General features: G+C 44.4%; 1 protein-coding gene across 1 annotated transcript in view; it reads left to right on the top strand.

The window, feature by feature from the left end:
* LOC311124434 (FERM, ARHGEF and pleckstrin domain-containing protein 1-like) overlaps nucleotides 1-27,243 on the top strand; it is a 122,889-nt gene that overhangs the window by 45,727 nt on the left and 49,919 nt on the right. Inside the window, exons 3-4 of the mRNA XM_084198583.1 lie at nucleotides 26,398-26,499; nucleotides 26,646-26,688. Coding sequence (XP_084054709.1) covers nucleotides 26,398-26,499; nucleotides 26,646-26,688 — 145 coding nt within the window. The remainder of the gene's footprint in view (nucleotides 1-26,397; nucleotides 26,500-26,645; nucleotides 26,689-27,243) is intronic.

Raw genomic sequence — 27,243 nt, 5'->3', positions numbered from 1 at the left:
CTGCTCCAGAGCCAGTACCGTTCTTCCTTCAGACAAGCTGCTGCTCCAGAGCCAGTACCGTTCTTCCTTCAGACCAGCATGCATCAAAACTTTGTTCATTTGCACAATGTCTCTCGTTCACATTTGCTTGTAAATGTCCAAACTCCCCAAAAATGGCATTCGGTAGCTCCTACCTACAGTGGGGAGAACAAGTATTTGATACACTGCCGATTTTGCAGGTTTTCCTACTTACAAAGCATGTAGAGGTCTGTAATTTTTTATCATAGGTACACTTCAACTGTGAGAGACGGAATCTAAAACAAAAATCCAGAAAATCACATTGTATGATTTTTAATTAATTAATTTGCATTTTATTGCATGACATAAGTATTTGATCACCTTCCAACCAGTAAGAATTGCGGCTCTCACAGACCTGTTCGTTTTTCTTTAAGAAGCCCTACTGTTCTCCACTCATTACCTGTATTAACTGCACCTGTTTGAACTCGTTACCTGTATAAAAGACACCTGTCCACACACTCAATCAAACAGACTCCAACCTCTCCACAATGGCCAAGACCAGAGAGCTGTGTAAGGACATCAGGGATAAAATTGTAGACCTGCACAAGGCTGGGATGGGCTACAGGACAATAGGCAAGCAGCTTGGTGAGAAGGCAACAACTGTTGGCGCAATTATTAGAAATTGGAAGAAGTTCAAGATGACGGTCAATCACCCTCGGTCTGGGGCTCCATGCAAGATCTCACCTCGTGGGGCATCAATGATCATGAGGAAGGTGAGGGATCAGCCCATAACTACACGGCAGGACCTGGTCAATGACCTGAAGAGAGCTGGGACCACTGTCTCAAAGAAAACCATTATTAACACACTATGCCGTCATGGATTAAAATCCTGCAGCGCACGCAAGGTCCCCCTGCTCAAGCCAGCGCATGTCCAGGCCCGTCTGAAGTTTGCCAATGACCATCTGGATGATCCAGAGGAGGAATGGGAGAAGGTCATGTGGTCTGATGAGACAAAAATAGAGCTTTTTGGTCTAAACTCCACTCGCCGTGTTTGGAGGAAGAAGAAGGATGAGTACAACCCCAAGAACACCATCCCAACCGTGAAGCATGGAGGTGGAAACATCATTCTTTGGGGATGCTTTTCTGCAAAGGGGACAGGACGACTGCACCGTATTGAGGGGAGGATGGATGGGGCCATGTATCGCGAGATCTTGGCCAACAACCTCCTTCCCTCAGTAAGATCATTGAAGATGGGTCGTGGCTGGGTCTTCCAGCATGACAACGACCCGAAACACACAGCCAGGGCAACTAAGGAGTGGCTCCGTAAGAAACATCTCAAGGTCCTGGAATGGCCTAGCCAGTCTCCAGACCTGAACCCAATAGAACATCTTTGGAGGGAGCTGAAAGTCCATATTGCCCAGCGACAGCCCCGAAACCTGAAGGATCTGGAGAAGGTCTGTATGGAGGAGTGGGCCAAAATCCCTGCTGCAGTGTGTGCAAACCTGGTCAAGACCACAGGAAATGTATGATCTCTGTAATTGCAAACAAAGGTTTCTGTACCAAATATTAAGTTCTGCTTTTCTGATGTATCAAATACTTATGTCATGCAATAAAATGCAAATTAATTACTTAAAAATCATACAATGTGATTTTCTGGATTTTTGTTTTAGATTCTGTCTCTCACAGTTGAAGTGTACCTAATGATAAAAATTACAGACCTCTACATGCTTTGTAAGTAGGAAAACCTGCAGTGTATCTAATACTTGTTCTCCCCACTGTATGTATAACTTTATGAGCTAGATTGCCTGTCTTTGCAATTTGTTTATTTTCGTTTGCGCTCGTTAGCATATTTAGCTAGCAGCCTCCGTGGAAAAATGTTAGCGTTCTAATTTTGTTAGGATTCTGGTAATAGACACCCAGTAATTACAGTTGCACTGGTTTAATCATGATCACATGGTTCTAACCTGGTATGTGGAGAACCCTGAACGTGATTCAATCTGCTTGTCCCTGACACAAAGGTCAGAAGTGGAAAGTTAGTTGTATACTGGTCTTCCATACCCTTGTCCCTTACGTTTTTTTTAGATTGAGTGTACTCCATAGCTTTGCTATATTGACCTAACATCAGTGGAGCCTGTAAAAAAACAAACAGGAAATTATTTATTGGCAATTGACCTTAATCCCCATCCCTAAGAAGGACAGTGACCTAAGCCCAGCATGTGCTTTCTCCCAGATCAATTCTTTTTGGACTGACTGACTGGGGATCTAGATCAGTGGTTCTCACTGGTCTTGCCTCGGGACCCAAATTGAACCAGGTTGTCTCAGTCGCAACCCAATATTCGCACCGCAAAAAATAATTGCCCAAATACAATCTGGAAAACTATATTTAATGCTAAATTGATAGGAAATTTAGCAATTACATGACAAGGGAACAACATTCCCATACTTTCATTGTCAATAATGATATTTTGACCATATTCTTGATGAAAAATGTTAAATAAACTCACTGAGACCACAAAATCAACCCACATAGTGCTGCTAATAGCTCTATATTGAAAATACTGTGATTGAAGAAAAAAAAAATCAGAGATTTAATTATTTAAAAATGTACGTTTAGTTATCATTTCTACACACTTTCTACCTGGTTTAAGTTGTTTAAGTTCAGCCTGGAGTATTTTTTTGTTATTATAATTTATAATCACACCTGTGACCCATTTCAAAACCTCCCACCAGTTGACTGGGGATCTAGAGGAAACTCCACTCATTGACTGGGGATCTAGAGGAAACTCCTCTCATTGACTGGGGATCTAGAGGAAACTCCACTCATTGACTGGGGATCTAGAGGAAACTCCTCTCATTGACTGGGGATCTAGAGGAAACTCCACTCATTGACTGGGGATCTAGAGGAAACTCCTCTCATTGACTGGGGATCTAGAGGAAACTCCTCTCATTGACTGGGGATCTAGAGGAACCTCCTCTCATTGACTGGGGATCTAGAGGAAACTCCACTCATTGACTGGGGATCTAGAGGAAACTCCTCTCATTGACTAGGGATCTAGAGGAAACTCCTCTCATTGACTGGGGATCTAGAGGAATCTCCTCTCATTGACTGGGGATCTAGAGGAAACTCCTCTCATTGACTGGGGATCTAGAGGAAACTCTTCTCATTGACTGGGGATCTAGAGGAAACTCCTCTCATTGACTGGGGATCTAGAGGAAACTCCTCTCATTGACTGGGGATCTAGAGGAAACTCCTCTCATTGACTGGGGATCTAGAGGAAACTCCTCTCATTGACTGGGGATCTAGAGGAAACTCCTCTCATTGACTGGGGATCTAGAGGAAACTCCACTCATTGACTGGGGATCTAGAGGAAACTCCTCTCATTGACTTGGGATCTAGAGGAAACTCCTCTGATTGCCTGGGGATCTAGAGGAAACTCCTCTCATTGACTTGGGATCTAGAGGAAACTCCTCTGATTGCCTGGGAATCTAGAGGAAACTCCTCTCATTGCCTGCCACAGCCTTAGTTAGTTCTCTAATAAATAGAAAAAGTAGTTCCCTTATCTGCTCAAAATGACAACTGATTTATACACATTCCGGAAGTTTGATTTCCATATAATGACTTTTGTGTAGTTGCACTGTCCAGTCTTTGTTCAGCTACTGTATCTATTGGAAAGTGTTTTGTTTATGGAAAATGTATTCATTGAATAACTAAATGTTTTTCCAGAGGGAGCTTTAGATGTTGCATGAGGGCAATTCCATGGTAACAGATTTACTCTAAGACAATCATTGCTCCCAAGGTACACTACATGGCCAAAAGTATGTGGACACCTGCTCGTCGAACATCTCATTCCAAAACCATGGGCATTAATATGGAGTTGGTCCCCCCCTTTGCTACTATAACAGCCTCCACTCTTCTGGGAAGGCTTTCCACTAGATGTTGGAACAATGCTGCGGGGACTTGCTTCCATTCAGCCACAAGAGCATTAGTGAGGTCGGGCACTGATGTTGGGCGTTTAGGTCTGGCTCGCAGTTGGCATTCCAATTTACCCCAAAGGTGTTCGATGGGGTTGAGGTCAGGGCTCTGTGCAGGCCAGTCAAGTTCTTTCACATCGATCTCGACAAACCATTTCTGTATGTGCACGGGGGCATTGTCACGCTGAAACAGGAAAGGGCCTTTCCCAAACTGTTGCCACAAATTCAGAAGCACAGAATTGTCTAGAATGTGATTGTTTGCTGTAGTGTTAAGATTTCCCTTCACTGGAGCTAAGGGGCCTAGCCCGAACCATGAAAAATAGCCCCAGACCATTATTTAAAGTTGACTGGGGCAGCTCTAGCAGGGCAGAAATTTGACGAACTGACTTGTTGGACATTTGGCATCCTATGACGGTGCCACGTTGAAATTTACTGAGCTCATCAGTAAGGCTATTCTACTGTCAATGTTTTTTTGTATGGAGATTGCATGGCTGTGTGCTCGATGTTATACACCTGTCAGCAACGGGTGTGGCTGAAATAACCGAATCCACTAATTTGAAGGAGTGTCCACATACTTTTTTTGTATGGTAGAGCACGGCGCTTGTAACGCCAAGGTAGTGGGTTCGATCCCCGGGACCACCCATACACAAAAAAAAAAAAAAAATGTATGCACGCATGACTGTAAGTCGCTTTGGATAAAAGCGTCTGCTAAATGGCATATTATATATTATATTAATATTATATTATATATGAGTATTTTAATTTGACAGCCTTGAGGCTAGCATGTTATGTTTGACGGTCAGTGGTGTCAAACAGGTACAGTGAAGCTCAAACTGCCGTTCCCTGTGAGGAGTGCCCTGTAGAGTGGATTTGTTGTGCTGAAGGTTAAGTAGTTTACACTAATCTGCAGGAGGCACATTGATTGGTCTTCTCCGGGAACGGAGCATCTGCGGCTGTCATCATTTATTACCCAAAGGATTATGGGTAAAGGAAATGTTCCACAGGGCGGCACCACCAGGCATGTCACTTCCCAGGGGAGACTCGCCTCATCACACCCCTGTTGACTTCTCCACTACACCTTGGCTGGGTCATACCTGCCCCAGCCCTAACCACAGATCTAGGATCAGATGACCCTACTCCCAATACAACCCGTAACCATTAGGAGGATGGAAAAAGATCTGACTCGGTATCAGTGGTTAGAGGCTACTTCTACCTACTCTGTCATAGCCCAGTTCTCCCTCCACCCTGTTGATGCCCACCACAGTCTCCCGCTGGGGGACAGTGAAACATCTCAGGGCCATAACACATGACTCCTACCCAGCCTTCTGGGTTTATGACTCTATTCCCAAGACAGAGGCTGCCTTCCACACTGCTAAGTCATTAGTGAGGTGTTGAGGTCAATAACACTACAGCAGTAGGTTAGAGCCTGTTTACTGCACTCTCCTTCCCACACCAATATTATTGTCCTATTGCCTGCATCACTGAGTATCGGTGCAAAGTGTTGTTGAATAGAATATTCAAGGTATTACTCCACCACATGTTGCTGTTGCAGAACCCATCAACTGAGTTAGTGTCACCCCATCATTTCTCAACAGATTTGCAGTTGCTTTCCCTATGATGATTTGCAGTTGGCAGGGTTACCATTATTGAGCTGTGTGGGTCTGCTGTGCTAGTCTCTGCGTATGAATGATGAAGAACACTTAATTTGTCTCCACCAAATCTAATTAACAATGCTCTCTGTCTCTCTCTCTCTCTCTGGCCTCTCTCCCTCCGTCTCTCTCTCTTTCACCTACTAAAGAGGTCTCGACAACCTTGATTCATGTTTTGACCAGGGGCCCAGAATACTTGGAGAACAAACAGCTAAGCAAGAGTATTTATGCCTGCCTGCCCTTGAGGAGGGGGGCAGATTCCCACGAACCTCTCAGAGAAACGTCCCAAATAAAAAATACTATAGAATACTACAGTACTTACTGTAGAATTCTGTAGTATACTGTATAATACTATACTACACACTGTAGTATCCCTCGATCATGTGTAGTACTTAGTATAGAATTTTGTAGTATACTGTAGAATACTATAGTAAATTCTACAGTATCATCCACACAAAAAAACAATGTAGTAAATACCACAGAAATGTCCACAAAAACACTACAGTCCGCAAAAACACACAATTGTTTTACTTCAGGATTGACACTATAATAAACTGTGTATACTACAGTGAATATTACAGTAAAATCTGCAAAAACACTAGAGTGAATACTATACCATAGTATTCCTACCATAGTATACACTATAGTATTTTGATGCATATGTCTGACCATTGTTTGTCTATTAAACTTCTAAATATAGTAGTCGTTCACCTTATCTTTGGGTGAAGCATTTTCACACCTTAAAGCAAATTCACAAATCCTGACAGCATGTACACACGCATAGATGTGCCTGGGATGCCGCAGATAAGGGTGTCTGTTTTCCCATATAACAGTTATTTTTACAGGCAGGGGCCCATATTTACAAGCACTTTAATTAACATACTTTGGTGATTAATTTTACCCCAAGCATGTCCCATCGGCTACATATCGGACTAGTGTTGTCACGATACCAGAATTTTGACTTCGATACAAGGTTTAGTATCAAGATACTCGATACCATCATGATAAACAGTAACAAAGCGATAACACAAAATAAAGGCATATTAGCCAAAGCCACAGAATGGCACTTGATCCAGAAAGAAACTCAGCTACTGCTCTGTTTCATCGTTGGGCATCTTTTGAGTTCAATATCATTACATTTTAACAATTTTATGTCCATTGTTTTAGAGACAGCCAATCCTTCTCCCTCCAATCTCCTGATTCTGCCTCCTCAACCCTCCTCTCCTCCCTTTCTGCATCCTTTGACTCTCTATGTCCCCTATCCTCCCGGCCGGCTCGGTCCTCCCCTCCTGCTCCGTGGCTTGACGACTCATTGCGAGCTCACAGAACAGGGCTCCGGGCAGCCGAGCGGAAATGGAGGAAAACTAGACTCCCTGCGGACCTGGCATCTTTTCACTCCCTCCTCTCTACATTTTCTTCCTCTGTTTCTGCTGCTAAAGCCACTTTCTACCACTCTAAATTCCAAGAATCTGCCTCTAACCCTAGGAAGCTCTTTGCCACCTTCTCCTCCCTGCTGAATCCTCCTCCCCCCTCTCTGTGGATGACTTCGTCAACCATTTTGAAAAGAAGGTTGTCGACATCTGATCCTCGTTTGTTAAGTCAAATGACACCGCTGGTCCTGCTCACACTGCCCTACCCTATGCTTTGACTTCTTTCTCCCCTCTCTCTCCAGATGAAATCTTGTGACTTGTGACGGCTGGCCGCCCAACAACCTGCCCGCTTGTCCCTATCCCCTCCTCTCTTCTCCAGACCATTTCCGGAGACCTTCTCCCTTACCTCACCTCGCTCATCAACTCATCCTTGAACGCTGGCTATGTCCCTTCCGTCTTCAAGAGAGCGAGAGTTGCACCCCTTCTCAAAAAACCTACACTCGATCTCTCCGATGTCAACAACTACAGACCAGTATCCCTTCTTTCTTTTCTATCCAAAACTCTTGAGCGTGCAGTCTTTAGCCAACTCTCTTGCTATCTCTCTCAGAATGACCTTCTTGATCCAAACCAGTCAGGTTTCAAGACTGGTCATTCAACTGAGACTGCTCTTCTCTGTGTCACAGAGGCTCTCCGCACTGCTAAAGCTAACTCTCTCTCCTCTGCTCTCGTCCTTCTAGACCTATCTGCTGCCTTTGATACTGTGAACCATCAGATCCTCCTCTCCATCCTCTCCGAGTTGGGCATCTCCGGCGCGGCTCACTCTTGGATTGCGTCCTACCTGACAGGTCGCTCCTACCAGGTGGCATGGCGAGAATCTGTCTCCGCACCACATGCTCTCACCACTGGTGTCCCCCAGGGCTCAGTTCTAGGCCCTCTCCTATTCTCGCTATACACCAAGTCACTTGGCTCTGTCATATCCTCACATGACCTCTCCTATCATTGCTACGCAGACGACACACAATTAATCTTCTCCTTTCCCCCTTCTGATAACCAGGTGGCGAATCGCATGTCTGGCAGACATATCAGTGTGGATGACGGATCACCACCTCAAGCTGAACCTCGGCAAGACGGAGCTGCTCTTCCTCCCGGGGAAGGACTGCCCGTTCCATGATCTCGCCATCACGGTTGACAACTCCGTTGTGTCCTCCTCCCAGAGTACAAAGAGCCTTGGCGTGACCCTGGACAACACCCTGTCGTTCTCTGCTAACATCAAGGCGGTGACCCGATCCTGTAAGTTCATGCTCTACAACATTCGCAGAGTACGACCCTGCCTTACACAGGAAGCGGCACAGGTCCTAATCCAGGCACTTGTCATCTCCCGTCTGGATTACTGCAACTCGCTGTTGGCTGGGCTCCCTGCCTGTGCCATTAAACCCCTACAACTCATCCAGAACGCCGCAGCCCGTCTAGTGTTCAACCTTCCCATGTTCTCTCACGTCACCCCGCTCCTCCGCACACACCACTGGCTTCCAGTTGAAGCTCGCATCTGCTACAAGACCATGGTGCTTGCCTACGGAGCTGTGAGGGGAACGGCACCTCCGTACCTTCAGGCTCTGATCAGTCCCTACACCCAAACGAGGGCATTGCGTTCATCCATCTCTGGCCTGCTGGCTCCCCTACGTCTGCGGAAGCACAGTTCCCGCTCAGCCCAGTCAAAACTGTTAGCTGCTCTGGCACCCCAATGGTGGAACAAGCTCCCTCATGACGCCAGGACAGCGGAGTCACTCACCACCTTCCGGAGACACTTGAAACCCCACCTCTTTTAGGAATACCTGGAATAGTATAAAGTAATCCTTCTACCCCCCCCCCCCCCTTACCCCACCCCATAAGGTGAATGCACCAATTTGTAAGTCGCTCTGGATAAGAGCGTCTGCTAAATGACTAAAATGTAAAAAAAAAAATATTTGAATGGTAAATCTCTATTGATAAACTGGGTAAATCAAGATGTAGCCTAGGTCTATTCACAATACAGGTGAATGCATATTATTCAATAGGAGTGAAAGGGGGATACCTAGTCAGTTGCACAACTGAATGCATTCAACCGAAATGTGTCTTCCGCATTTAACCCAACCCCTCTGAATCAGTGTGTGCATGCATTGAGTTATTGAGCTGACGAATCTGACGTTGTGGCTGTGGTTGAAATCTAGTGGAAACCAGACAGGAGGCGAGAGAGATTAAGAAGTTAATGAGTTTTTGGTGGCGAGGGAGACTAAGTGAATTAATAACGATTTTGGTGGCAATCAGCTTTGAAATCAGCATATTTTGCATTATGGTTTACATATTATCGCAAACAAAGTACTAGGGTAGTGAATTCAGCTGTAAGCTAGCAAGGAAAGTTAGCCTACAATTAAAGCTGGAAGCTACCGGTATCGTCTTGCATTGTAAAAAGTGTTCTAGCCTGTATGGACATTGTTTTGTGAACAGTTTCAACATTTCTACATGCCTTGTTGCATTATTCAAGTGTGTTCACTTCTATGCAGCATGAGTGGGGAGCCAGGCATTTTGATCTTCACGCTATAAAGGGGCTGAAGTACAGACGGTAACACATTTTTGTATTTTTTTGGTATCGGAAAAAGTACTGAGGTTTCGGTATACCGTGAAACATTATATTTGAGGTATGCAGCCATTCAGATCTGATCTGAACCACAGAGAGAGTACCTGGCCAGCAGCCTCTGATGTTTCTGAAGCTTCACCCAGGCTGGTTAAAATAAAATTAAAATAATAATATAATAATATACCATTTAGCAGACGCTTTTATCCAAAGCGACTTACAGTCATGCGTGCATACATTTTTGTGTATGGGTGGTCCCGGGGATCGAACCCACTACCCTGGCGTTACAAGCGCCGTGCTCTACCAACTGAGCTACAGATGTCATCTAGAGAAAGTAGGTACAGTAGTAAGACATAAAAAGTGACAGGAAATAAACAAAATGGAAAAACATAAACATACTTGTTACAGTAAAGGACATACTGTGTAAGAAATCATTTCTTCATTATTATTATTATTATTATTATTATTATTATTAAAATTACAGCTGTTCCTCAGGATATTATTTACAGTGGGCCTGTTCCAAAATACTAGCCTTCAACTCCAGAACTAACAGAGTGTTCTGTAATGAGATGCTGTTGTGGTATGAAGGTCAAATGAGATTGGACCAGCAACAATACATGATATCAAAAGACAGTCAACTTTTTGTTGTGTATTTGTAGATCTGGATCGTGCACAACATTTTAAACACAGCATTCACCTTTAAAGATGTTGAGAGCGTTGAGCAGTTAATTCATCTGTCAATTAGCTTATTGATTGCCTTTGCTCTCGAGTACTGTACTGTGGTGTGTTTATAATGAATAATATCATATAGACGTGGGGGACCTGATCCTAGACCAGCACTCCTACTTTGAGGCGCTTTATGAATATAGCCCAGGTCAGAGATGTCCTCTGCTGTTTCTCTGCGTGGCTTGTCCCATGCATGAATCAAACAGGTCCTCATGAGAGCTGAGGTGGAGCCGATTTATTATGGTGTCCAATTACAATACCTCACTGCACCGCCATTACAACAGATATTTTACAGCAGGGGTCTTCAACCTATTCTTGCCTAGGGACCCCCGCCCAGGCAAATCGGCAACCCAGGGACCCCCTTTATATGTAAGCGAAAGGTTGAATACCGCTGTTCTACAGCATTGAATCCGCCCATAAAGTAGTTTGAAGTGTGTAACAAGAATGGCACCTGATGAAGATATTCAGGAAAACATTTTCAATGGCTCATCACGTTCGCTGATCGACCATTTTAATGGAATGTGATTAGCTTGTTCTGCAGGATGGCTAACAGCAGTGAAACCAAATCTCCTGTCTGTCTTTGTAACTTCAAAGAGAAGAGTAAGACAACGTTGATAAGATCCTGTTATCACCCCTAAGTGGTGGTGGTGGTGGTGTTGTCTCTATCTGAATAATTATCTCTACAGCAGAGAGTCATGACAACACAGCACAGGGATGGATTAGATCATTTCACTGTCATTCTCCGTTTTATTGTCACGTCGCTTTCTGGACATATCTGGAGTGGAAGAATAGAAAAGTGCTGCTGAAGCAAAGCATCCTAGAAACAGAGTGACTGTAATCCCTGACTTTGGGAATATTTGTGGCTGGCAGTTGAAGTGAAGCAGCATGGTGCCTGAATTTCAAGAGTACTGAAAAGGATGAAGGGATGAGAGGGGAAAGGAGGTCCTAACTTCCTTAGAAACCCCTAACTTCCTTAGAAACCCCTAACTTCCTTAGAAACCCCTAACTTCCTTAGAAACCCCTCAGTTTATTTCCATGATCCTCTAAGCCAGCCATGAAAGGAGGTCTCCAGCTGCAGAATATACACAATATCATGGTTAAGTAGAGCAAATTATTGCAAAATAATGTGCCCCAATCTTTTGGTTTGTCCCAATGTTGTAGCCTAATGCCTACCTGAGCTTCCCCTGTGTGCTGTTGACATGTTCTGCAAAGAGGGGGCATAGCACGGCTGGAAAGAGGGGGCATAGCACGGCTGGAAAGAGGGGGCATAGCACGGCTGGAAAGAGGGGGCATAGCACGGCTGGAAAGAGGGGGCATAGCACGGCTGGAAAGTCAATTTGGTGATTTGCAACGTTAAGATGAACAGTAGGAGGTTCAGGAGCACAAAGTGAAGCACTGTTTTTCACACAGCAGAGCAATGGTCACAACAGAACACAATTATACTTCATGCAAAAATCAATACGTTTCCAGCTGTCTTCACCAAGGGCATTAAACCCAGTACCAGGGAGGCTGTCTGAGTCAGGAAGAGAGGGGGGCCAGTCAGGGGATGGTGGGTGCAGGAGGAGGAGGCTATTTCTTTATCCCCAGCCCCCTCTGAATCCAGGGTTCATTCCTGTCATGGCTGTCCTCTCCAGCCCTGGAGGTTTGGTTGGTGTGACATAATGACTTTGACAGCCGTGGCCGAATTGCCATTTTTGCAAAAAAAATGATGTCGCTGTGATTTCATCCGCGGCTTGGGGTTTGGGCTTGGAACAGAATGTGGGAAGAGCAGGGATATTATCTCTGATCCTATTTTATGTAAAATACCCATGCATTTTGTCACTAAATAACAGACAGTTTTACGGTCTCCCATGATGTCAATGAAGCTCTTACTTTGTGCCCGCACCCCTTAACTGTGCCCTTATGTTTGATAGAAGTAAAGCCTTGACTGTCCCAGTTCTTAGCATACACATAGCCACCCATACACAAAAATGTATGCACGCATGACTGTAAGTCGCTTTGGATAAAAGCGTCTGCTAAATGGCATATTATTATTATTATTATAGCACAGTGATATGGTGTGAGATTTGGGGGAAACCTGTTGTCAGAGAAAGGCTCTGTCAGGTGTTCGGCTTTGTGCCCCTCCCTCTCGCCAGGGCTGTCTCATGATTCGTCCATTGTCAGTCTGAGGCTCCTCCTGCAGTAGTAGTCTCTCCCCAGGGCTGTCTCCTGATTCATCTTTTCGCCAAAGAAATCTGAAATACAGACATTGTCATCCTACAAGAAAGATGGTATAGAGGAGACGGACCCACTGGTTTCCCTCTAGGTTACAGAGAGCTGGTAGTCCCATCCACCAAACTACCAGGTGTGAAACAGGGAAGGGACTCAGGGGGTATGCTAATTTGGTATAGAGCAGACCTAACCCACTCTATTAAATTAATAAATACAGGAACATTTTACATTTGGCTAGAAATTTAAAAGAAAATTATCTCAACAGAGAAAGATGTCCTCCTGTGTGCTACCTATATCCCCCCACTAGAATCCCCATACTTTAATGAAGATAGCTTCTCCATCCTGGAGGGGGAAATCAATCATTTCCAGACCCAGGGACATGTATTAGTCTGTGGCAACCTAAATGCCAGAACTGGATAAGAACCTGACACCCTCAGCACACAGGGGGACAAACACCTACCTGGAGGTGACAGCATTCCCTCCCCCATATGCCCCCCTAGGCACAACTACAACAACATAACCAACAAAAATGGGTCACAACTCCTGCAGCTCTGTCGCACACTGGGTATGTACATAGTCAATGGTAGGCTTCGCGGGGACTCCTATGGTAGGTACACCTATAGCTCATCTCTTGGCAGTAGTACTGTAGACTACTTTATCACTGACCTCCACCCAGAGTCTCTCAGAGCGTTCACAGTCAGCCCACTGACACCCCTATCAGATAACAGCAAAATCACACTCTACTTGAACAGAGCTATGTTCAATCATGAGGCATCAAAGCCAAAGGAACATTAAACAATGCTATAGATGGAAGGAAAGTAGTATGGAAATCTACCCCAAAACAATTAGGCAACAACAAATTAAATCCATTCTAGGCAATTTCCTGGACAAAATGTTTCACTGTAATAGTGAAGGTGTAAACTTGGCAGTAGAAAACCTAAACAGTATATTTGACCTCTCAGCTTCCTTATCAACTCTAAAAATCTGTAACAGAACACAGAAGAAAAGTAAAAACAGTGACCAATGGTTTGATGAAGAATGCAAAAACCTAAGAAAGAAATTGAGAAACCTATCCAACCAAAAACATAGAGACCCAGAAAACCTGAGCCTACGCCTTCACTATGGTGAATCACTAAAACAATACAGAAATACACTACGGAAAAATAAATAACAGCATGTCAGAAATCAGCTCAATGTAATTGAAGAATCCATAGACTCTAACCACTTCTGGGAAAATTGGAAAACACTAAACAAACAACAACACAAAGAGCTATCTATCCAAAACGGAGATGTATGGGTAAACCACTTCTCCAATCTTTTTGGCCCTATAACAAAGAACAAACAGCAAAAAAATATACACGATCAAATGCAAATCTTAGAATCAACTATTAAAGACTACCAGAACACACTGGATTCTCCAATTACATTGAATGAACTACAGGACAAAATACAAACCCTCCAACCCAAAAAGGCCTGTGGTGTTGATGGTATCCTCAATTAAATGATAAAATATACAGCCCACAAATTCCAATTGGCTATACTTAAACTCTTTAACATCATCCTTAGCTCTGACATCTTCCCCAATATTTGGAACCAAGGACTGATCACCCCAATCCACAAACGTGGAGACAAATTTGACCCCAATAATTACCGTGGGATATGCGTCAACAGCAACCTTGGGAAAATCCTCTGCATTATCATTAACAGCAGACTAGTTCATTTCCTCAGTGAAAACAATGTACTGAGCAAATGTCAAATTGGCTTTTTACCAAATTACCGTATGACAGACCACGTATTCCCCCTGCACACCCTAATTGACAAACAAACAAACCAAAACAAAGGCAAAGTCTTCTCATGCTTTGTTGATTTCAAAAAAGCTTTTGACTCAACTTGGCATGAGGGTCTGCTATACAAATTGATGGAAAGTGGGGTTGGGGGAAAAAAATACGACATTATAAAATCCATATACACAAACAACAAGTGTGCGGTTAAAACACACACATTTCTTTCCACAGGGCCGTAGGGTGAGACAGGGATGCAGTTTAAGCCCCACCCTCTTCAACATATATATCAACGAATTGGCGAGGGCACTAGAACAGTCTGCAGCACCCGGCCTCACCCTACTAGAATCTGAAGTCAAATGTCTTCTGTTTGCTGATGATCTGGTGCTTCTGTCACCAACCAAGGAGGGCCTACAGCAGCACCTAGATCTTCTGCACAGATTCTGTCAGACCTGGGCCCTGACAGTGAATCTCAATAAGACAAAAATAATGGTGTTCCAAAAAAGGTTCAGTTGCCAGGACCACAAGTACAAATTCCATCTAGACACCGTTGCCCTAGAGCACACAAAAAACTATACATACCTCGGCCTAAACATCAGCGCCACAGGTAACTTCCACAAAGCTGTGAATGATCTGAGAGACAAGGCAAGAAGGGCCTTCTATGCCATCAAAAGGAACATAAAATTTGACATACCAATTAGGATCTGGCTAAAAATACTTGGATCAGTTATAGAACCCATTGCCCTTTATGGTTGTGAGGTCTGGGGTCCGCTCACCAACCAAGAATTTAGAAAATGGGACAAACACCAAATGGAGACTCTGCATGCAGAATTCTGCAAAAATATCCTCTGTGTACAACGAAAAACACCAAATAATGCATGCAGAGTAGAATTAGGCCGCTAGTTATCAAAATCCAGAAAAGAGCCGTTTTAAATTCTATAACCACTTATAAGGAAGCAATTCCCAAACCTTCCATAACAAAGCCATCACCTACAGAGAGATGAACTTGGAGAAGAGTCATTGTAAATAAGAATTTGTACTTAACTGACGTGCCTGGTTAAATAAATAAATAATAATAATGTGCCTGGTTTGCCAGATTCTGCTCTGTGGTGTGGTGCTGTGTGGCAGACTGCCTGGATCTCCAGTCTCCACACAGCAGGCCTGGCCAGCTAGCAGACCCAGTCTGGGGGAGACCTCAGCCCTCAGACCTGCTTAATGACTCTCATCTCGAACCAGTCATAACACCCTTTGTTCCATGTCTGTCTGAGCCTATGGGCACAGGGAGTGAGTTTGGTGTGGAGTGGAGTGGGCTAGCTCTCACTCTCAAACAGAAGGGGGGAGGGCTAAGGTTTGGCCTTGTCTCAAATAGCCCCCCCCCCCCCTTCTGTTTGAGACAAGGCCAAACCTTAGCCCCCCCCCCCCCCCTTCTAAGGTTTGGCCTTGTTTCAAACAGAAGAGGGGAGGGCTAAGGTTTGGCCTTGTCTCAAACAGAAGGGGAGAGGGCTAAGGTTTGGCCTTGTCTCAAACTATCTGCGCTAATGTTGCTATTTTGTAGAAAGACCTTGTTAATAAAAGCCAGATGGCCACAGCTAGATAACTACCTAGCAAGATGACAAATAAACTATTTAATTAAATCTCCATAACCTAATGTTAGCATGTTCGCTAGCTACCACAACATAGCTAGCTAGCTAGCCAAAGACACAGCACTTACTCCGCAGCTAACACAGGCAGCTGTTTCATGGAAACAAGCTAATCCCTTGTGATTTAATTATAACATCAATACAAGCTATAGTGGTTAGCTAGCTTGGAGGAGGGATTTAGTGTTGTGCGCATTGCGTCTGTGCACTAAGCTAGCTACCATCCCGTAGTTTACATTCCATATGAAGAGTGACTGGATTATTGTGGATGTATGGAGAAAATGCCCTCTTTTTTTCATTTTTTTTTGTTCACTCCCCCACATGGGGGTTCATGCTCTCTGACTGGCTTGAAGTCAAGTTGTTGACCACTGACGAGCATTGCAATTCTATAAGTAGAATTGGTAGGTTTGTTGCTACCAGGTCGGCACGCGGCAGGTACCGCTTTTGTTCTAGCAAGAGAAGGAACGGTCTCCCACTGTGATGAGTACCTATTGGCAGTCAATCAGCAGTGAGATTATTGGTGTGTTTCATGCTTTAGAATGTATATCCTTCATGCACTGTATTCTACTGATGCACTGTATTCTACTGATACACTGTATTCTAGTGATGCACTGTATTCTAGTGATGCACTGTATTCTAGTGATGCACTGTATTCTACTGATGCACTGTATTCTACTGATGCACTGTATTCTAGTGATGCACTGTATTCTACTGATGCACTGTATTCTACTGATGCACTGTATTCTAGTGATGCACTGTATTCTACTGATGCACTGTATTATACTGATGCACTGTATTATACTGATGCACTGTATTATACTGATGCACTGTATTATACTGATGCACTGTATTCTAGTGATGCACTGTATTCTACTGATGCACTGTATTATACTGATGCACTGTATTCTAGTGATGCACTGTATTCTACTGATACACTGTATTCTAGTGATGCACTGTATTCTAGTGATGCACTGTATTCTAGTGATGCACTGTATTCTACTGATGCACTGTATTCTACTGATGCACTGTATTCTACTGATGCACTGTATTCTACTGATGCACTGTATTCTAGTGATGCACTGTATTCTACTGATGCACTGTATTATACTGATGCACTGTATTATACTGATGCACTGTATTATACTGATGCACTGTATTCTAGTGATGCACTGTATTCTACTGATGCACTGTATTCTACTGATGCACTGTATTATACTGATGCACTGTATTCTAGTGATGCACTGTATTCTACTGATGCACTGTATTCTAGTGATGCACTGTATTCTAGTGATGCACTGTATTCTACTGATGCACTGTATTCTAGTGATGCACTGTATTCTAGTGATGCACTGTATTATACTGATGCACTGTATTATACTGATGCACTGTATTATACTGATGCACTGTATTATACTGATGCACTGTATTATACTGATGCACTGTATTCTACTGATGCACTGTATTCTACTGATGCACTGTATTCTACTGATGCACTGTATTATACTGATCAAATCAAATCAAATCAAATTTTATTGGTCACATGCGCCGAATACAACAGGTGCAGACATTACAGTGAAATGCTTACTTACAGCCCTTAACCAACAGTGCATTTATTTTAAACAAAAAAAGTAAGAATAAAACAACAACAAAAAAAAAGTGTTGAGAAAAAAAAAAGAGCAGAAGTAAAATAAAGTGACAGTAGGGAGGCTATATATACAGGGGGTACCGTTGCAGAGTCAATGTGCGGGGGCACCGGCTAGTTGAGGTAGTTGAGGTAATATGTACATGTGGGTAGAGTTAAAGTGACTATGCATAAATACTTAACAGAGTAGCAGCAGCGTAAAAAGGATGGGGTGGGGGGGCAGTGCAAATAGTCCGGGTAGCCATGATTAGCTGTTCAGGAGTCTTATGGCTTGGGGGTAGAAGCTGTTGAGAAGTCTTTTGGACCTAGACTTGGCACTCCGGTACCGCTTGCCGTGCGGTAGCAGAGAGAACAGTCTATGACTAGGGTGGCTGGAGTCTTTGACAATTTTGAGGGCCTTCCTCTGACACCGCCTGGTATAGAGGTCCTGGATGGCAGGAAGCTTTGCCCCAGTGATGTACTGGGCCGTACGCACTACCCTCTGTAGTGCCTTGCGGTCAGAGGCCAAGCAGTTGCCATACCAGGCGGTGATGCAACCAGTCAGGATGCTCTCGATGGTGCAGCTGTAGAATTTTTTGAGGATCTGAGGACCCATGCCAAATCTTTTTAGTCTCCTGAGGGGGAATTATACTGATGCACTGTATTGTACTGATGCACTGTATTATACTGATGCACTGTATTCTAGTGATGCACTGTATTATACTGATGCACTGTATTCTACTGATGCACTGTATTCTATTACCAAATGCAGAAAACCCAGGCTACTAACTTAGATTTCCTCACCGTATGACTCTCTGGTTCTGTGGAGAGGTCTGACAATGCAGATTCACGGCTGGTTGGGGCTTCAGCAGCAGGGCCTTGGCAGGCAGGCAGCAGTGTGGGTGAGTGGGTGTTTGGCTGGTGGATGCTCTGGTGGCATCTAGCCTCCTGCTCCACCTGTGCTCTCACTCATCAATCCTCCACCATATGGAAACAGCTGGTCCTCTGTGGTGGGCACTGTGTGGTGCCCTGAGCTCCATACATCCTGTAGTCAGGAGGGAGAGGAGTGGAGGGGGAGAGAGAGAGAGAGTGCAGGGAACCAAATCAAATTGTATTGGTCACATACACATATTTAGCAGATGTTATTGCGGGTGTAGCGAAATGCTTGTGTTCCTAGCTCCAACAGTGCAGTAATATCTAACGAAAATAAATTAGAAAAACACCCAGAAAGCTATGGGAAGCAGGCTATGGTGGTGCTGTTTTGGACAGATTTAATTTGAATAGATTTTAATCTTATTGAGGCAATTGACTGTTTAATGAACAGTCAATTGCCTCGTTCGGAAAGTATTCAGACCCCTTTACTTTTTCTACATTTTGTTACGTTACAGCCTTATTCTAAAATTGATTAAATTATTATATTTTCTCATCAATCTACACACAATACCCCATAATGACAAAGTGAAAACAGGTTTTTAGAAATCTTTGCAAATTTATAAAAAATTAAAAACAGATTAAAAACAGAACCTTATTTACAGAAGTATTAAGACCCTTTGCTCTGAGACTCGAAATTGAGCATAGGTGCATCCTGTTTCCATTGATCATCCTTGGGATGTTTCTACAACTTGATTAGTCCACCTGTGGTAAAATCAATTGATTGGACATGATTTGGAATGCCCGGCCAAACTGAGCAATTGGGGGAGAAGGGCCTTTGTCATGGAGGTGACCAAGAACCCGATGGTCATTCTGACAGAGCTCCAGAGTTCTTCTGTGGAGATGGGAGAATCTTCCAGAAGGACAACCATCTCTGCAGTACTCCACCAATTAGGCCTTTATGGTAGAGTGGCCAGACGGAAGCCACTCCTCATTAAAAGGCACATGACAGCCCGCTTGGAGTTTCCAAAAGACTCTCAGACCATGAGAAACAAGATGCTCTGGTCTGATGAAACCAAGATTGAACTCTTTGGCCTGAATGCCAAGCGTCACGTCTGGAGGAAACCTGGCACCATCTCTACGGTGAAGCATGGTGGTGGCAGCATCATGCTGTGGGGATGTTTTTCAGCGGCAGGGACTGGGAGACTAGTCAGGATCAAGGGAAAGATTAACGAAGCAAAGTACAGAGAGTGCCTTGATGAAAACCTGCTCCAGAGCGTTCAGGAACTCAGACTGGGGCGAAGGTTCACCTTCCAACAGGACAACGACCCTAAGCACACAGCCAAGACAACGCAGGAGTGGCTTCGGGACAAGTCTCTGAATGTCCTTGAGTGGCCCAGCCAGAGCCCTGACTTGAACCCAATCGAACATCTCTGGAGAGACCTGAAAAGAGATGTGCAGTGACACACTACATCCGACCTGACAGAGCTTGACAGGATCTGCAGAGAAGAATGGGAGAAACTCCCCAAATACAGGTGTGTCAAGCTTGTAGCATCATACCCAAGAAGAATCGAGACTGTAATCGCTGCCAAAGGTGCTTCAATAAAGTACTGAGTAAAGGGTCTGAATATTTATGTAAATGTGAAATTTACGTTTTTTTAAATGTATAAATTAGCAAACAATTCTAAAAAACAGTTTTTGCTTTGTAATTATGGGGTATTGTGTATAGATTGATGAGGGACAAAATCAATTTAGGACATTTTAGAATAAGGCTGTAACGTAACAAAATGTGGAAAAGGTCAAGGTGTTTGAATACTTTCCGAATGCACTGTAAGTCAGTGTAATAATGGAAAACATGAACCTATTTCCCATGGGTCAGTAATGAGGATGGCCCTCTTGTGATTGGAAGAGGTCACTACATAATCCAGGAAGTAGAGAAGGTCTTAGTTCCAATTACTGCCTTTATGTGGGGATGGACTGAGGGAGAGAGCTTGGTAGAGAAGGAGAGGAGTACATGGGTGGAGGAGGTACAGAGTAGAGTAGGAGAAGAGGGGGTGAAGATTGTAGAAGGATAGAATAGAGTGGGGGGTGAAGATTGTAGACGAATAGAATGGGGGGGTGAAGATGTAGAAGGATAGAATAGGAGGGGGTGAAGATTGTAGAAGAATAGAATGGGGGGGGTGTAGATTGTAGAAGAATAGAATGGGAGGGTGAAGATTGTAGAAGGATAGAATGGGGGGTGAAGATTGTAGAAGAATAGAATGGGGGGGGGTGAAGATGTAGAAGGATAGAATAGGAGGGGGTGAAGATTGTAGAAGAATAGAATGGGGGGGTGAAGATGTAGAAGTTTAGAATAGAGTGGGGGGGTGAAGATTGTAGAAGTATAGAATGGGGGGTGAAAATTGTAGAAGAATAGAATGGGAGGGTGAAGATTGTAGAAGGATAGAATGGGGGGGTGAAGATTGTAGAAAGGTAGAATGGGGGGGTTAATTGTAGAAGTATGGAATGGGGGGGTGAAGATTGTAGAAGGATAGAATAGGAGGGGGGTTAATTGTAGAAGGATAAAATAGTGGGGGGGGGGGGGTGCAGAAGGGTGGAGGAGTCACACTAAAATGCTGCTGGGTCATTATCCTAGCCAGGGGGCGGGACTGTTACTATAAACACTGGCATAACTGTGCTATGTTCTGCACCGGTGAAAACCAGTCAAAAGAATGCAGCTTGGCTAAACAGCTCAACTCCCTCCCTTCTATGCTTCTGTCTTCTTAGGGGTTTTCCAACAGGAGATTTGGCTTTAACTGCAGTCCCGGCCATCCCTTTGTGCCTCTAAATGTGACCCACCGCCTCGATTCAATCTTATGTACCTGGCGCTGACGAAGATGGCGGCCTCACGACTAGCTCTTAGGAAACTTTGCGGTATTTTGGTTTTTTTATGTATTATTTTTACATTATTAGCTCAGAAAGTGTTTTGTATCATTACATACAGCCAGGGAAAAACTATTGGATATCAGAGCTACGGTAACTCACCAGCATTACGACCAGGAATACAACTTTCCTGAAGCAGATCCTTTGTTTGCTCTCCCCAGGGCAACTGAACTGATTCCAGCGGCTGACCCAAAACATCGCCGGCGGAGGAGAGGCACTCGGAGCAGCCTGCTGGTTCGACTTAGGAGGCGCGCACACCACCCACCGCTTCCAAGTATATTACGCGCTAATGTTCAGTCTTTGGATAACAAGGTCAACGAGCTCAGGGCAAGGATTTCTTTCCAGAGAGACATCAAGGCCTGTAACATACTTTGTTTCATGGAAACATGGCTCTCTCTGGATATTCTGTTGAAATGATGGGTTCTCCGTTCATCGCGCAGACAGAAATAAATATATCTCCGGGAAGCAGAAGGGTGGAGGTGTGTGTTTCATGATTAACGACTCATGGTGTTATTGTAGTAACATACAGGAACTCAAGTCCTTTTGTTCACCCGACCTAGAATACCTCACAATCAAATGCCGTCCGTATTATCTCCCAAGATAATTTTCTTTGGTTGTAGTCACGGCCGTGTATATCCCCCCTCAAGCCGATACCACGACGTCCCTCAAAGAACTTCACTGGACCTTATGCAAACTGGAAACCACATATCCTGAGGCTGCATTTATTGTAGCCGGGGATTTTAACAAAGCAAATTTGAGGACAAGGCTGCCGAAGTTCTATCAACATATTGACTGTTGTACTCGGCTGCTAAAATTCTCGACCATTGCCATTTGAACTTCCGGGATGGTTATAAGGCCCTCCCCCGCCCTCCTTTCGGCAAATCTGAACACGACTCCATTTTGCTCCTCCCTTCCTATAGGCAGAAACTCAAACAGGAAGTACCCATGCTAAGGACAATTCAACGCTGGTCTGACCAATCGGAATCCACGCTTCAAGATTGTTTTGATCACGCAGACTGGGATATGTTCCGGGTAGCTTGCGAAAATAATTTAGACGAATACACTGAAACGGTGACTGAGTTTATCAGGAAGTGTATAGGAGATGTTGTGCCCACCGTGACTATTAAAATCTACCCTAACCAGAAACCGTGGGTAGATGGCAGCATTCGTGCAAAACTGAAAGCGCGAACCACCACATTTAACCATGGCAAGGTGACTGGGAATATGGCAGAATGCAAACAGTGTAGCTACTCACTCCGCAAGGCAATTAAACAGGCAAAACGTCAGTGTAGGGACAAAGTGGAGTTGTAATTCAACGGCTCAGACACGAGGCAGGGTCTATAGACAATCATGGACTACAGAAGGAAAACCAGCCACGTCGCCGAGACAGTCTTGCTTCTGGACAAGCTAAACACCTTCTTCGCCCGCTTTGAGGATAACACAGTGCCACCGATGCGGCCCACTACCAAGGACTGTGTGCTCTCCTTCTCCGTGGCCGACGTGAGTAAAACATTTCAACATGTTAACCCCTGCAAGGCTGCCGGCCCAGACGGCATCCCTAGCCGCGTCCTCAGAGCATGCGCAGACCAGCTGGCTGTTGTGTTTACGGACATTTTCAATCTCTCCCTATCCCAGTCTGCTGTCCCCACATGCTTCAAGATGGCCACCATTGTTCCTGTACCCAAGAAAGCAAAGGTAACTGAACTAAATGACTATTGCCCCGTAGCACTCACCTCTGTCATCATGAAGTGCTTTGAGAAACTAGTCAAGGATCATATCACGTCTACCCTTACCCGTCACCCTAGACCCACTTCAATTTGCTTTACCGCCCCAATAGATCCACAGACGATGCAATCGCCATCACACTGCACACTGCCCTATCCCAGCTGGACAAGAGGAATACCTATGTAAGAATGCTGTTCATTGACTATAGCTCAGCATTCAACACCATAGTACCATCCAGCTCATCATTAAGCTCGAGGCCCTGGGTCTGAACCCCTCCCTGTGCAACTGGATCCTGGACTTCCTGACGGGCCGCCCCCAGGTGGTGAAGGTAGGAAACATCTCCACTTCGCTGATCCTTAACACTGGGGCCCCTCAAGGGTGCGTGCTCAGCCCCCTCCTGTACTCCCTATTCACCCATGACTGTGTGGCCAAGCACGCCTCCAACTCAATCATCAAGTGTGCAGACGACACAACAGTAGTAGGCTTGATTACCAACAATGACGAGACAGCCTACAGGGAGGAGGTGAGGGCTCTGGGTGTGTGGTGCCAGGAAAATAACCTTTCACTCAACGTCAACAAAACAAAGGAGATGATCGTGGACTTCAGGAAACAGCAGAGGGTGCAACCCCCTATCCACATCGACGGGACCGCAGTGGAGAAGGTGGAAAGCTTCAAGTTCTTTGGCGTCCACATCACTGACAAACTGAAATGGTCCACCCACGCAGACAGTGTGGTGAAGAAGGCGCAATAGAGCCTCTTCAACCTCAGGAGGCTGAAGAAATTTGGCTTGGCACCTAAAACCCTCACAAACTTTTACAGATGCACAATTGAGAGCATCCTGTCGGGCTGTATCACCGCCTGGTACGGCAACTGCACCGCCCACAACCGCAGGGCTCTCCAGAGGGTGGTGCGGTCTGCTGAACGCATTACCTGGGGTAAACTACCCGCCCTCCAAGACACATACAACACCCGATGTCACAGGAAGGCCAAAAAGATCATCAAGGACCTCAACCACCCTAGCCACTGCCTGTTCACCCCGCTATCATCCAGAAGGCGAGGTCAGTACAGGTGCATCAAAGCTGGGACCGAGAGAATGAAAAACAGCTTCTATCTCAAGGCCATCAGACTGTTAAATAGCCATCACTAGCACATTAGAGGCTGCTGCTGCCTATTGAAATCACTGCCCACTTTAAGAAATGGAACACTAGTCACTGTAATAATGTGCTATATTCTATAATATTCTGCTATATCTTAGTCCATGCCGTTCTGTCATTGCTCGTCCATATATGGATACATTCTTAATTCCATTCCTTACTTAGATTTGTGTGTATTGGGTATATGTTGTGAAATTGTTAGATATTACTTGTTAGATATTACTGCACTGTCGGAGCTAGAAGCACAAGCATTTCGCTACACCCGCAATAACATCTGCTATACACGTGTATGTGAGAAATACAATTTGATTTGATTTGTAGCAAAATTGTGTTTTTTTTTTTAAAGAAGAGACTCAGAGCTTCAAAATATTATATCAAACACTGCAGTTGAGGAACAATGGGAAAGTAATTCTGCTTTGAAAGTTGAGAAAATGGCCCATAAATGTACTGGAGAGCTCTTATTTGTCTACACCTATTCAGCATCGTTCACACCCTCTTAAGCCCCACCCATCTCTTGAAGGATTCACATGTGAGGCCATGTGCTAAACAGAGTGAGTAAGGTAGTGTAGTAAACAACCAAAGATGGTATCCTACAATAAGGGAAAAACTCCAGGTAAAAATACACTTTATCTAGTCCTTGGCCAATATCCTAATCTGACTTTGAAAGTGTCCAGATAAAAATATTTTATAAATATTTTATCATTATTAGATGCTCACCCAGACACTTGTCTAAATTGATGGGTCATGTGAAAGAAATGCTATAACCACCCCCCAGCCACATCTAGCTATGGGTCACTGTTGTCTTGACATGTACGCATGTTCATGAAATACAATAGATGACCGTAATCACCCCCAGATACACCTGGCTAACTTGATGGGTCATGTAATCATCTGGCAAAGTGGAATCTTTTGTTTAGACATCTAGCTAGCTAGCTAGCTAAACAATCCCAACCTATAGCTACAGTACAAATGGATTGTCATAGCTAGCCACATGAAATGCTGTAGTATGAATCTGCAGGTAGCTAAAGCAAACCAACTAGGTTCAATATTAGCTAGCTGAGCAGCTCACGGATAGACAGAAGTGTACTACATGGCAGACCAATCCGAACTAATCTCTCGGCATGTCCAGCCCAGCCATTATCTCAGCCAATCATGGCTAGCGGGAAGTTTCCTGTCTTTTTCCGTGGCTAAACCAACTAGGCTCGTAATTTAACAATTTTATTGGTATTTACAGATGGCATACAAGTTTGTTATTAAGGCACATGAAAGTTCACATGTTCCAGAAGGCATTTCTGCCCAAAAACACATTTTGATAAAAATAAATGTAAAAAAAACGTTCCAATGGCTCTCCTGTGAAGAGGTGACATGCGACATACGCCTAGCTTCTTGAAACAGGTCACACATGAGTAGTTGTTTCCCCTCAAAAGTCAGGGAAGCAATTTGGGGTTGCCCTGGTGTTGGCTGTGTATGTTCCCCTGGGAAGGGAAAATAAGTAGTGGGTGAAAAACAGCCAGATGACAGTCTCTGATGTAGACTTGAAAGAGTTGTCATGGAGGAATGGACTTCCTAGGTGAGCTGGGTTGCCACCAGATCAGCTTCAAAGAGTGCTGTGCCATCGTCTGTCCCCATGGTGATACTGGGAACACAGAACAAAAGTCACAGGCCCCGCCCCCCCTCTCTGTCTGCTCCTCTGTGTCCGCCCCTCTCTGAGCCTCCATAGGAGGAGAGGAGGGGGAGGTTTTGAGCAATCTTCTGGAAGTGAAGGGAGGGGTTCTATGGAGCCACCCACTATCCATGCAGCCAGTCATACTACACTCAGTCACTACTGCAAATGTCTATATTGTTTGTCTGTGGCATTCCTCCTGATCCACAAAGTCCTAGAGGGATGATGAGATCCAGTCCTGAATGTGCTCTCATGATCGCTGATCCTTGATTGGACTTGCAGATAGACTTTGCTGAGGGGATTTTCAGTGAAATTTGATCAGAATGAGTCTTTAAAACTGAGGGACAATATCATCCTTGTCTAAGTACACATTGCTCATTGAGTGATCGAGCTAGTGAATGCCAGCCAGCCCATCGTACAGTCAAAAGTCATTCATTACTGCACCAGGTATTTCTCTAACTTACCATGTATGTTTCTGTCTTTTACAGCAAAGAGCCTCAGGCAAGGTGCTGTTTGACCTGGTGTGTACCCACCTGAACCTCGTTGAGGGAGACTACTTCGGCCTAGAATACCAAGACCACAAGATGATGGTGAGTGAAGAAAAAGACAGTCCTTAACTTAGGGGTTGTTTCTGGACTGGGTGTTAGCTTGTTTCTTCTTGAGGTGTTAGTGTAGAAGCCTTGAATTCATCTCTCTATGCTGACTAAGGGGCGTTTTGCTTTCCTTCGGTTCACAGGTTTGGCTAGACCTCCTAAAGCCAATTGTCAAGCAGCTGAGACGTAAGTCCCCTGACTTCATTACACACTTTTACATGGCTGGCAATGGACAGTTCATGCTTCATTTGCTTCAACTAACACTGGTGGTATGGTTGCTAACAGAAGAAAATGTATCAAGCCAAAACATGGAAACATTAAATCAAATCAAATCAAATCAAATTGTATTGGCCACATGCGCCGAATACAACAGGTGCAGACATTACAGTGAAATGCTTACTTACAGCCCTTAACCAACAGTGCATTTATTTTTAATAAAAAAGTAAAATAAAACAACAACAAAAAAGTGTTGAGAAAAAAGAGAGCAGAAGTAAAATAAAATAACAGTAGGAAGGCTATATATACAGGGGGGTACCGGTGCAGAGTCAATGTGCGGGGGCACCGGCTAGTTGAGGTAGTTGAAGTAATATGTACATGTGGGTAGAGTTGAAGTGACTATGCATAAATAATTAACAGAGTAGCAGCAGCGTAAAAAGATGGGGTGGGGGTCAGTGCAAATAGTCCGGGTAGCCATGATTAGCTGTTCAGAAGTCTTATGGCTTGGGGGTAGAAGCTGTTGAG

The sequence above is a fragment of the Coregonus lavaretus genome, assembly GCF_964263955.1.
Source record: "Coregonus lavaretus genome assembly, contig: HAP1_SCAFFOLD_285, whole genome shotgun sequence".
In the NCBI taxonomy this organism is placed as follows: domain Eukaryota; kingdom Metazoa; phylum Chordata; class Actinopteri; order Salmoniformes; family Salmonidae; genus Coregonus; species Coregonus lavaretus.
Note: the sequence above shows the minus strand (reverse complement) of the source record. Positions and strands in the feature narration are given on the sequence as shown.